We start from the raw sequence: 13,302 nt of genomic DNA, 5'->3' as shown, positions 1-13,302 counted from the left end.
AGGACAGAGCTGTATGTATGCAGATGGGTAGAAAACAAATTAACTTAAAAAAAACCAAGAGTATTAGTTTCCACATAACCAGAAAACCCAAAAATTACTCTTTAAAAATGAAACTTGAGCTCGTAGAATATGTATCACAAACAAAATTTCTAGGGGTATATGTCGATGCACAACAAAAATTGACTGAGCAGGTTACTGCCCTTCAGAAAAGAATAGCTTCAGCATTCTTTGCACTTACAATAGTAAATTCTGTGTGTAGTAGCTCACACACCAGAAAAACATATTTTGCGTGTGTTCATTCTGTGATGAGTTATGAGATAATGTTCTGGAGAATAAATGAGTGTCACAGACAACCTTTCAGCCACAATAAGGGCTGTATGAATTATGACAAAAAGTAGCAAGAGAACTCACTGCACTGAGTTGCTTAAATCTATGGGAATCTTGACTGCTCCATCTGAGTAAATTTTGTAAACAGTTATCCACATGAAAAGAGACATTGATCAGTACCAAACAAACAGGTCTCTACATGCACATGGAACCCGATTCAGCCACCACTTACATCTCAATAAAAAAAAAAAAAAGAAAACCAAAACCCAAAATAGTGTGCTGTATCATGGAATTAAACTATACAATAAACAAACACAATGAGACCAAAGACAAAAGTAAAATACATGCTTTCAGGAATACCCTAAAATTATTTGTTACAGAAGTGTTTTTATACCATAAAGGATTACCTAACATAATGTGTAAATTTTATTGACAGATATGTTAATGAGTAGTTACAGCAATCAAGAGGCATTTCACAACATGTTCAGTAGAACACTGCAATACAGTGTCCAAATGAGTAACTCAGTAAGGCAAGAAATGTATGTATCTATGTGTGTAACTGTGTATGTTTATGTATCTCTGTATGTATTTTATCTATTTATGTGTTGACAACATCCATACAGTTCACATTGTTTATGGATTGATAAATAAATAAATAAAAATAAACATTTTTGTTAAACACAGCAAAATGAAAATGTGGTTCAGCCAGAAATATTTGACTTGGATCACCATTATCCATCTTCTGAGAACAACTCCCTGACAGTAATTTTATATGGTGAATTGGGCACAACTGATTTTAAGAAGTTTCATGAAGTATTGAAAAGATATGCCCTCAGTGGAGAAATTGATTATGTTGTGAGGCACTTCGTGAAAGTGAGTACTACCATTTATTTTTGAGACAAATTATGAAATTAATTTTGTATTTTTTAGCAGTTGACCAGTGTCTTTTAATGCTTTCAAGAGTTGCATATGGAATGTCATTTTTGGCTTTGTAACTTAGGAATTTGTGAGGGTCACCATATAGCGGAGATGTTGAGCTGCACACAGGCAAAACAAAAGGCACAAAATTGTCATTATTCCATCCTGGATTTTTCATTTGTTTAACTTTTGAACATGTCCTACAATTATGTTATGCAATGGCGTTGATGTGTGTTGGTATTTAGGAGAAAATGACTTAAAGTCACCATCTGGTTATCCTGACAAAAGAATTTCTGTTTCCCTAAATCATGTAAGTGAGGGGATTTGGATGATTCAGTTGTTAAGACTGAAGTTGATTGATTTCCTTAATATTTATCCACATGTGCATGTGCTTGTATCTGTTGACTTCAGTGACAATAGTATGGTAAATTCTAATCATGTATTTTTTGGATATTTGCCATGCTCTTGTCATCGTCGTCGTCGTCGTCGTCTTCAGTCCAAAGACTGGTCTGATGCAGCTCTCCATGGTACTCTACCCATTGCAGACCTCTTCAAATCCAAGTAACTACTGCAACCTACATCCTTGTGAATCTGCTTACTGTATTCATCTCTTAGTCTCCTATGATTTTTACTCCCCACACTTCCCTCCACTACTAAATTTGTGATCCTCTGTCTCAGAACATGTCCTACCAACCGATCCCTTCTGCTAGTCAAGTTGTGCCACAAGCTCCTCTTCTCCCCAATTCTACTCAATACCTCCTCATTAGTTATGTGATCTACCCATTTAATCTTCAGCATTCTTCTGTAGCACCACATTTGAAAAGCTTCTGTTCTCGTCTAAACTGTTTATCATCCATGTTTCACTTTCATACACAGCTAAATTCCATAAAAATACTTTCAGAAAGGACTTCCTGACACTTAAATCTATACTCGATGTTAACAAATTTCACTGCTTCGGAAATTCTTTCCTTGCCATTGCCAGTCTACATTTTATATCCATATAGTTATTTTGCTGTCCAAATAGCAAAACTCTTCTACTGCTTTCTCATTTCCTAATCTAATTCCCTAAGCAACACCTGATTTGACTACATTCCATTATTCTCATTTTCCTTTTATTGATATTCATCTTTTATTCTCCTTTCAAGACACTGTGCATTCTGTTCAACTGCTCTTCCAAATAGTTTGCTGTCTCTGACAGAATTACAATGTCATCGTCAAATCTCAAAGTTTTTATTTCTTCTCCCTGTACTTTAATTCCTACTCCAAATTTTTCTTTTCTATCTTTTAGTGCTTGCTCAGTATACAAATTGAATAACATTGGGGCAGGCTACAGCCCTGGTCTCACTACCTTCTCAACCACTGCTTTCCTTTCGTGCTCATAGACTCCTATAACCGCCATCTGGTTTGTGTACAAACTGTAAATAGTCTTTTGTTCCCTGTATCGTACCCCTGCCACTTTAAGAATTTGAGAGGAATCCAAGTCTACAAATGTAGGTTTGCCTTTTCTGAATGTATCTGCTATGAGAAGTCATGGGGTCAGTATTGTCTCGTGCGTTCCTACATTTCTCCAGAATCCACAAGGTCGGCTTCTACCAGTTTTTACATTCTTCTGTAAAGGCTTCATGTTAGTATTTGCAACTGTGACTTATTAAACTGATAGTTTGGTAATTTCCACCCCTGTCTGCACCTGCTTTGTTTGGAATTGGAATTATTATATTCTTCTTGAAGTCTGATGATATTTCACCAGTCTCATACATCTTGCTGACCAGACGGAAGAATTTTCTTATGGTTGGCTTCTCAAGGCTATCAGTAGCTTTAACAGGATGTTATCTACTCTTGGGGCCTTGTTTTGACTTAAGTCTTTCAGTGCTTTGCCAAATTTTTCATGCACTATAATATCTTCCTTCTCGTCCTCATCTACATCCTTTTCCATTTTCATAATATTGCCCCCAAGTACATCTCCCTTGTATAGACCCTCAACATACTCTTTCTGCCTTTATGCTTTCCCTTCTTTGCTTAGGGTTGTTTTTTGTCTGAATTCTTGATATTCATACAGCTGCTTCTCTTTTCTCCAAAGGTCTCTCATTTTTCTGTAAGCAACATCTACCTTACCCATAGTGATATATGCTTCTGTATATTTACATTTGCCCTCTAGCTATTCCTGCTTAGCCATTTTACACTTGCTGTCAGTCTCGGTTTTTAGACATTTGTATTCCCTTTCGTCTGCTTCACTTATTAAATTCTTATATTTTCTCCTTTCATTGATCGAATTAAATATCTCTTTTGTTACTCAAGAATTTCTACTAGCCCTCATCTTTTTACCTACTTTATCCTCCGCTGCCTTCACTATTTCATCTCTCAATCCTACCCATTCGTCTTCTACTGTATTCCTTTCTCCTAATCTTGTTAATCATTCCCTAATGTTCCCTCTGAAACTCTTTACAACCTCTGTTTTTTTTAAATCCAGATCCTATCTCCTTAAATTACTGCCTTTCTGCAGTTTATTCAGTTTCAATCTGCAATAAATTGTGGCCTGAGTCCACATCTGCCCCTGGAAATGTCTTGCAGTTTAAAACCTGGTTCTGAAATCTCTGTGTTACCATTATGTAATCAATCTGAAACATTTAAGTGTCTCCAGGTCTCTTCCTCATATACTGCCTTCTTTCATGATTCTTAAACCAAATAAAATGAAATGTTATCAGTTTTCCCAAATGTGTCCAGATATTCAGTTGCCTCTACTGACTTCTTGTGATTTATTCAAAGCTGCAACACAAATCAAAACTGAGATGAGATGTTGGTTGGTTATGCTACCTTTGTTTCAGTGGTAACAGCCACTCTAGTAATAGAGGCTTTCCTCCTCACATATGTAGCATGAATTGTATAAAATACAAAAGTTAATTTTGTCATTAATTGCACTGCAGATACTAGAAATTGTTCAAGAAGAGACTGTGTATTAACCTTGCTTTTCACTTGCACTGGGTGGGATATTTACTTATTTACAAATGAAAATCATTGTCTTACATGTTGTACAATTTTTATTATTTGTTTACTATAGTTTTTGACTTTTCAGACAAAGTTTAAATAAGTCTGATTGTCAGACTTCACTTTAGGCAAGTCTAAGGAGCTCTAAAAACCAATGGATGCAGTTTTGGACAGAACAAAAATATTTAATTCGGTTTACTAAAAGTCCTAGTTAATCTAGATCAGTGGTTCCCAACCTCCCCCTCCCCCCACCTCCCCCTCCACTCACCTCCCACTCTCCCCTCCACTCACCTCCCACTCTCCCCTCCACTCACCTCCCACTCTCCCCTCCACTCACCTCCCACTCTCCCCTCCACTCACCTCCCACTCTCCCCTCCACTCCCCCCTATTCAGAATGCATTTTCATCAGGTGAGGAAGTTCCATGAAGGTTTTTCAGTAGATAGCAGGAATGTTGAAATCTGAGAGCACATGATCAGATGAGTGAGGTGGGTGTGGAATGACTCCCCAACCCTAATCCTGCACAATATTTTTTGTCAGTCTAGGAGAATGCAATCGAACTCTATCGTGGAGCAGCATCAGTTGATGCAGTATTTCTGGTTATTCTTGGACTGTGCCAGCAAGATGTCTCAGTTGTTGACAATAAATGCCAGCAGAGTTGGTTACACCTCGGGGAAACAATGTGTTGTACACAACACTGTCACTGTTCAATCAGATGCATAACATTGCCTTTAGTGTTTAGTGGATGTGCACAGGTCTTTGTGTGGGGAGTTGTCACTTTGTTTGGGCTTGGCTGTTCCTTTCTCTTCCTTATGTTAGCATAAAGGCACCATTTCTCGTCACCATAATGATACAGGATAGGAATGGTCAGTGTTGTTCATAAGCTGTTCATGATGGGCAAGCAGAGATGCATGTATACGCCCACGTGCTGTTTTTTGTGATTATGGCTTAGAGCTTGCAGTACCCACACACTCAATTTTTGAACCTTCCCCATTGTGTCCAAATGTTGCACTATGGTAAAATGACCACACTTCATAACATTTGCCAGTTATGTAGTACACTGACATGGATCATTGTGGATTATTGCTTCCTGAAAGTGGAGAGTCACAATGTCAAAACAGTCCTACTTAAATCAGAAAACCATGTTCTTGCTGTGCTCTGTCCAGTGGCATTGTCCCCACACAGGGTGCAAATGCTTCAGGCTACTTCTGCTGCTGTCACCACTCCATCTAACTCAGACAGCAGAATATTTTGGAAATGCTCTGATTTCTCCACTTGGCACTCCATTTTCCAGTGTACACAGATCCACTCATTATCTCCAGATGACAAAATGCAATAAGAAATAGTGAACTATAAATAATAAATGATAATTGGTAAATAAACCCATAGAAATTGGAATATCAGCATGCAGAACAAAAATGCTACAAACTCGTGCACCAACCTGATAGTATAGTTGTGGATGAACCACAGGATTTGATCTGTTCTTGCGCTTGTCCTACATAAAACATTTAATGGAAGGACCTCCAGAGATGAATCCTTTAACTGCCTCTGGACCTTGTCAAGGTATTAAATTTGTCATTGAACACCATAGGCCGGTAAAACAAGGTATTGTTATTAGAATGTTTGGATTTTGTGAAAAATTAAGTTCTATAGTTACAGATGCTTTAATACCATTACCCGATGCTGTAGACATTTTATTAAGCACTGAGGATTCAGTGGTTAGGCACAAAAGTAGCTGGAAGGGGCTTATGGTCCCTGAATGGAACTTTAAGACGCCAAATATAATGGCAAATAGCTTTCTTAAGTGAAAAGACGGATCTCCCGGGTGTAAGCAGTATGGTTTTATGATCGGTCTAATGTGGGATGTGACAACTGTACAAAGGTCAAATGTGATGCACATGTTGAGAGAAAGAGCGCGACAGGACATGCAGTGTCTGAGAGCAAACAGAACGTTGGTAACAGAAAATCTGTGATTATTCGTTAAGGCACAGCTGAAAATAGTTTTTTGTCTGCTTGATTTTTGGGAAGCTGCGTCTGCTTGCCAAGTGGGGAAGCATCTCATCCACTGACAGCAAAAGGTACTACATACTGACAGTTTCTACAAATATCAGGGACCAACCCAGTTTGTCAACAATAAGGATGGTGTCATTGGTGTATTTGGAAGAAATGTTTCCTTTGTACTGTTGAAGTTGTAACTGGTGCAGCTGTAGTAGTAGTTGTTGTTGTTTCTTTTTTAAGTGTGTCAGGATATCCTGTTCTATAGTAAAAATAAAATAAACTTAACTATAAATAGGAACTAAGTTTCCAAAATCCTTGCCCTCATTGCTTGCATATGCAGTTTTGGAACACATAGTATCAGATTTATTGAAAGTTGAAGGGCACACAGGTGTTATTTAACAATACAAGCGAATTGATGACTGTGAATTCAATAAAACAATGAGCTAGATGGTGTTTTGATTTCGTATTTAGGTTGTAGAGGATGCAACAAGAAATTGTGATGATAATCACCATGTGGAATAAAGATCAGCATTAGAATTCGTTGATGTTAGAGAAGATATACCATAACAGTGATGATATTTATGACAGAAATTTGTAGTGAAATTAAGTCCCAATATGACAGAATCTCTCTCATTTTACAGTCGTGATCTCCTCGGGGGGGCATAAGTAGGGGGAAGCAATATATTCGATACCTCATCCAGAAACGCACCCTCTCGAAACCTGGACAGCAGCTACACCGCGATGCAGAGCGCCTCTCTTGCAGTATCTGCCCCTCGAGTTTCCTAAACATCTCTGTAACGCTATCTCACTTACCAAATAACCCTGTGACGAAATGCGCTGCTCTTCTTTGGATCTTCTCTATCTCCTCTGTCAACCCGACCTGGTACGGATCCCACACTGATGAGCAATACTCAAGTATAGGTCGAATGAGTGTTTTGTAAGCCACCTCCTTTGTTGACGGACTCTCCCAATGAATCTTAACCTGGCACCCTCCTTACCAAGAATTAATTTACCCTCCTTACCAAGAATTAATTTTATATGATCATTCCACTTCAAATCGTTCTGCACTCATACTCCCAGATATTATACAGAAGTAACTGCTACCAGTGTTTGTTCCGCTGTCATATAATCATACAATAAAGGATCCTTCTTTCTATGTATTTGCAATACATTACATTTGTCTATGTTAAGGGTCAGTAGTTACTCCCTGCACCAAGTGCCTATCCGCTGCAGATCTTCCTGCATTTCGCTGCAATTTTCTAATGCTGCAACTTCTCTGTATACTACAGCATCATCCGCGAAAAGCCACATGGAACTTCTGACACTATCTACTAGGTCATTTATATATATTGTGAAAAGCAATGGTCCCATAACACTCCCCTGTGGCACGCCAGAGGTTACTTTGTCTGTAGACATCTCTCCATTGAGGACAACATGCTGTGTTCTGTTCGCTAAAAACTCTTCAATCTAGTCACACAGCTGGTCCGATATTCCGTACGCTCTTACTTTATCAGGCGACAGTGCGGAACTGTATCGAATGCCTTCCGGAAGTAAAGGAAAATGGCATCCACCTGGGAGCCGGTATCTAATATTTTCTGGGTCTCATGAACAAATAAAGCGAGTTGGGTCTCACACGATCGCTGTTTCCAGAATCCATGTTGATTCCTACAGAGTAGATTCTGGGTTTCCAGAAATGACATGATAAGCGAGCAAAAAACATGTTCTAAAATTCTACAACTGATCGATGTCAGAGATATAGGTCTATAGTTTTGCGCATCTGTTCAATGACCCTTCTTGCAGACTGGGACTACCTGTGCTCTTTTCCAATCATTTGGAACCTTCTGTTCCTCTAGAGACTTGCGGTACATGGCTGTTAGAAGGGGGGCAAGTTCTTTTGCGTACTCTATGTAGAATTGAATTTGTATCCCGTCAGGTCCAGTGGACATTCCTCTGCTAAGTGATTTCATTTGCTTTTCTATTCCTTGGACACTTATTTCGATGTCAGCCATTTTTTCGTTGGTGCGAGGATATAGAGAAGGAACTGCAGTGAAACAGCTTTGGAAAAAGGTGTTTAGTATTTCAGCTTTAAGCATGTCATCCTCTGTTTCAACGCCATTATCATCCCAGAGTGACTGGATATGCTGTTTCGATCCACTTACTGATTTAACGTAAGACAAGAACTTCCTAGGATTTTCTGTCAAGTCGGTACATAGAATTTTACTTTCGAATTCACTGAACGCTTCACGCATAGCCCTCCTTATGCTAACTTTGACATCGTTTAACTTATGTTTGTCTGAGAGGTTTTGGCTGCGTTTAAACTTGCAGTGAAGCTCTCTTTGCTTTCACAATAGTTTCCTAAATTTATTGTTAAACCATGGTAGGTTTTTCCCGTCCCTCACAGTTTTACTCGGCACGTACCTGTCTAAAACACATTTTACGATTGCCTTGAACTTTTTCCATAAACACTCAACATTGTCAGTGTTGGAACAGAAATTTTCGTTTTGATCTGTTAGGTAGTCTGAAATCTGTGTTCTATTACTCTTGCTAAACAGATAAACCTTCCTCCCTTTTTTTATATTCCTATTTACTTCCATATTCAGGGATGCTGCAATGGCCTTATGATCACTGATTCCCTGTTCTGCACATACAGAGTCAAAAAGTTAGGGTTTGTTTGTTATCAGTAGGTCCAAGATGTTATCTGCATGAGTTGGTTCTTTGTTTAATTGCTAGAGGTAATTTTCGGATAGTGCACTCAGTATAATATCACTCGATGCTCTGTCTCTACCAGCCGTCCTAAACATCTGAGTGTCCCAGTCTGTATCTGGTAAATTGAAATCTCCACCTAAGACTGACATGCTGAGAAAATTTGTGTGAAATGTATTCCAGATTTTCTCTCAGTTGTTCTGCCACTTATGTTGCTGAGTCGGGAGGTCGGTAAAAGGCGCCAATTATTAACCTAGCTCGGTTGTTGAGTGTAATCTCCACACACAATAATTCACAGGAACTATCCACTTCTACTTCACTACAGGATAAACTACTACTAACAGCGACAAACACGCCACCACCGGTTGCATGCAACTTAACCTTTCTAAACACCATCTGTGCCTTTGTAAAAATTTTGGCAGAATTTATCTCTGGCTTCAGCCAACTTCCCATACCTATAACGATTTCAGCTTCAGTGCTTTCTGTCAGCACTTGAAGTTCCGGTACTTTACCAATGCAGCTTCGACAGTTTACAATTACAATACCGATTGCTGCTTGGTCCCCGCATGTCCTGACTTTGCCCCGCACCCTTTGAGGCTGTTGCCCTTTCTGTACTTGCCCGAGGCCATCTAATCTAAAAAACCACCCAGTCCACGCCACACAACCCCTGCTGCCCGTGTAGCCGCCTGCTGTGTGTAGTGGACTCCTGACCCATCCAGCAGAACCTGAAACCCCACCACCCTATGGCGCAAGTCGAGGAATCTGCAGCCCACACTGTCGCAGAACTGTCTCAGCCTCTGATTCAGACAGTCCACTCGGCTCTGTACCAAGGTCTGCAGTCAGTCCTGTCGACAATGCTGCAGATGGTGAGCTCTGTTTTCATCCCACTAGCGAGGCTGGCAGTCTTCACCAAATCAGATAGCCGCCAGAAGCCAGAGAGATTTCCTCCGATCCATAGCGACTCACATCATTGGTGCCGACATGAGCAACCACCTGCAGATGGGTGCACCCTGTAGCCTTCATGGCATCTGGAAGGACCCTTTCCACATCTGGAATGACTCCCCCCGGTATGCACACAGAGTGCACATTGGTTTTCTTCCCCTCTCTTGCTGCCATATCCCTAAGGGGCCCCATTATGTGCCTGATGTTGGAGCTCCCAACTACCAGTAAGCCCACCCTCTGTGACCGCCCGGGTTTTGCAGACTGAGGGGCAACCTCTGAAACAGGACAAGCAGCCATGTCTGGCCGAAGATCAGTATCAGCTGGAGACAGCCTGAAACTGGTTCATGAGACAAACTGGAGAGGCCTTCCGTTCAGCCCTCCGGAATGTCTTTTGCCCCCTGCCACACCTCGAGACGACCTCCCACTCTACCATGGGTGAGAGGTCAGCCTCAGTGTGGGCAGTATCCCGGGCAGCCACAGCCGTAGTCCGATCGGGGGATGTGTGGGACGAGCTGGCCGTCCCCGACAAACCCCCATCCGGACCCCCACAGTGATGCCCATTGGCAACAGGCTCAAGCTGTGTGACCGAAGCCAACACTGCCTGAAGCTGGGAGCGAAGGGAATCCAACTCAGCCCGCATCCAAACACAGCAGTTGCAGAAATTGCTTTGAAAATGATGTTGATGTAAAGACAGAGACTTTAGGCTTGTATAAATGTCAAGTGTCACTGATAGAAATATGGCGCATGTGATGTGATCAGTCTCTGCTGCAGTCAGTCTCGCACTTTGGAGAGGTGAAGAACATTAGGATATCTGATGCACCTACCACAAGAAATCCAGCAGCTGTACATGGTGGTAATGTGGACTCTAGCTTAATGGCAGTACTAGTTTGTGGCCATGGCTTTTGCAAAGATAAAATGCTTAATATCCTGTCTTGCCCAAGAAACATTTTATAACAATAAAATATATTACAAATGCATTTGTGGATGTTGTCAGTTACTATAAAACATTTTGTATATTCATACTGCTGCATTTCTTTTGCTTTAGTCTACAGTTTAACTCTGAAATAAAACGCTGTCATCAGACTTGAAGTATTGGTAGAAAATAGTATAATAGGAAATGACTCTGAGAGTGTGCAGAGTTGTTTGTTAATTAGATATTTTCAATTGGAGAATTTTTCCCTTGTTTAATTGGACATGATTTAGTGGCTAATTATATCTTACATTCCAGGATCGACCAGAGAGGAAAGTACGCCTTTCAGGTTATGGTGTAGAATTACAAATAAAGTCAACAGAATACAAGGCTCAGGATGATACAAAAGTGAGAGGAGACTCTAGTGATAGTGGAGAACAGGAAGATGAAGAGGAAGAAATAGAAGGCTTCAACATAAGCAAGCTAAAGTACATAATTTGTATAAAAAGTCCTTTTAATACATAAAATTTGAGTTATTTTTGTTGGTTCACTACATTTTGTAAGTAACCTAGATGACAGTAGTTATCAATCTTCCATTTTTATATCTGATTTGTTCTTTCAGAAATAACTGTGGACATACAATTTGAATGCTAATTAACATATTTTTGTTTAGAGAAATAATGTTTGCTCTTTATATGCACATGCCAGTAGTTCTTCTATGCCTGCCCTTTGCAGCTTACTTTGAAGTATATGGCAGAGGATACTTGGCTCAATTCAAAGACCGTGCTCTATACTGCTTCAAGCAGCAATAGGTGGCTGCTGTTGTAACTCTTCAATACAAGAGTCCTGTGAGCAGTGCATCTCTGTCAATTACTGCTGTTGAGAGAGCTGCCCGTCTTCTTCCTACACACCCGAAGGGGCCATTGTGTGGTACATATGTTTGGGACCCACACAAATGGTATGGCATGTTTGTTATGACCAGATACCTACTTCACTAGTGCATTTCAGAAGCAGACTAAACAAGAACACCAATCAGAAGGGTTGTTTCACATCATGTGAGGCTTCGAAGGTTAATGACTACATGAATGTTTAATTTACTGGTTACTGCTATGGCTATATAGCAGTAAGAGTTTGGTGCGAGTTTGGTGCATTTAATCTAATTATCATGAGAAAATTAGTTATTTAATATGGATGACTGGTTGATAAAATATAGCATGGAAAAAAGTACAGTCCACTGAACTAGGACACAAAAGAAAGAAACTTAATAATGGGATTTTGAGTTTAAAAAATATCATAGTATATATATGTACTCACATTTTAGTATATATACAGACTTGGTATAATCTGAAATATCAGTGCAAGGAAGTGTGAATATTAAAAACAGTTGAGTCCCTCTCAATCTGGGATCTGAGTGACCAAAAACTGCTTTGCTAACCTACCCAAATTGTACATTCCAGCTTAAGTTTTCCATGATTTCCGGAAATCGCTAAAGAGAAGTGATGGAATAATTCCTTTTAAATGGCAAGGGCAGTTTCCTTCCCCAGTCCAAGCTTATGCTCCATTCTAAAAACATCATATTTGATGGCATATTAAGTCCTAATGCCCTTCTCTCTCTCTCTCTCTCTCTCTCTCTCTCTCTCTCTCTCCCTCTCTCCCCCCCCCCCCCCCCTCCTCCCTCTATATCTAAAAACAAAGATGCTGTAACTTACCAAACGAAAGCATTGGTATGTTGATAGAGACAATAACAAACACACACACACACACACACACACACACACACACACACACACACACACACACACACAAATTTCAACCTTTCACAACCCAAGGTTGCTTCATCAGGAAAGAGGGAAGGAGAGGGAAAGACGAAAGGATATGGGTTTTAAGGGAGAGGGTAAGGAGTCATTCCAATCCCGGGAGCAGAAAGACTTACCTTAGGGGGAAAAAAAGGACAGGTATACATTAGCGCGCACACACACACATATCCATCCGCACATGTACAGACACAGGTAGACATATGGCTGCCTGTGTGTGTGTGTGTGTGCGTGTGTGTGTGTGTGTGCGTGTGTGTGTGTGTGCGTGTGTGTGTGTGTGCGTGTGTGTGTGTGTGCGTGTGTGTGTGTGCGTGTGTGTGTGTGCGTGCGTGTGTGTGTGTGCGTGTGTGTGTGTGCGTGTGTGTGTGTGCGTGTGTGTGTGTGCGTGTGTGTGTGTGTGTGTGCGCGCACGCGCCTGTCCTTTTTTCCCCCTAAGGTAAGTCTTTCCACTCCCGGGATTGGAATGACTTCTTACCCTCTCCCTTAAAACCCATATCCTTTCGTCTTTCCCTCTCCTTCCCAATTTCCTGATGAAGCAACCTTGGGTTGTGAAAGCTTGAAATTTGTGTGTGTGTTATTGTCTCTATCAGCATACAAATGCTTTTGTTTGGTAAGTTACACCATATTTGTTTATATATATATATATATAGCAGGAGTATTTAGAATTTCGCATGCTGGAGGAAAGTATTTGCCAGCTATTCTGTCTTGTA

General features: G+C 40.4%; 1 protein-coding gene across 1 annotated transcript in view; it reads left to right on the top strand.

Moving 5' to 3' along the window:
* LOC126161678 (UDP-glucose:glycoprotein glucosyltransferase) overlaps positions 1-13,302 on the top strand; it is a 142,294-nt gene that overhangs the window by 58,330 nt on the left and 70,662 nt on the right. The window contains exons 4-5 of the mRNA XM_049917683.1: positions 1,012-1,200; positions 11,097-11,266. Coding sequence (XP_049773640.1) covers positions 1,012-1,200; positions 11,097-11,266 — 359 coding nt within the window. The remainder of the gene's footprint in view (positions 1-1,011; positions 1,201-11,096; positions 11,267-13,302) is intronic.

The sequence above is a fragment of the Schistocerca cancellata genome, chromosome 2, assembly GCF_023864275.1.
Source record: "Schistocerca cancellata isolate TAMUIC-IGC-003103 chromosome 2, iqSchCanc2.1, whole genome shotgun sequence".
Taxonomy (NCBI): Eukaryota; Metazoa; Arthropoda; class Insecta; order Orthoptera; family Acrididae; genus Schistocerca; species Schistocerca cancellata.
Note: the sequence above shows the minus strand (reverse complement) of the source record. Positions and strands in the feature narration are given on the sequence as shown.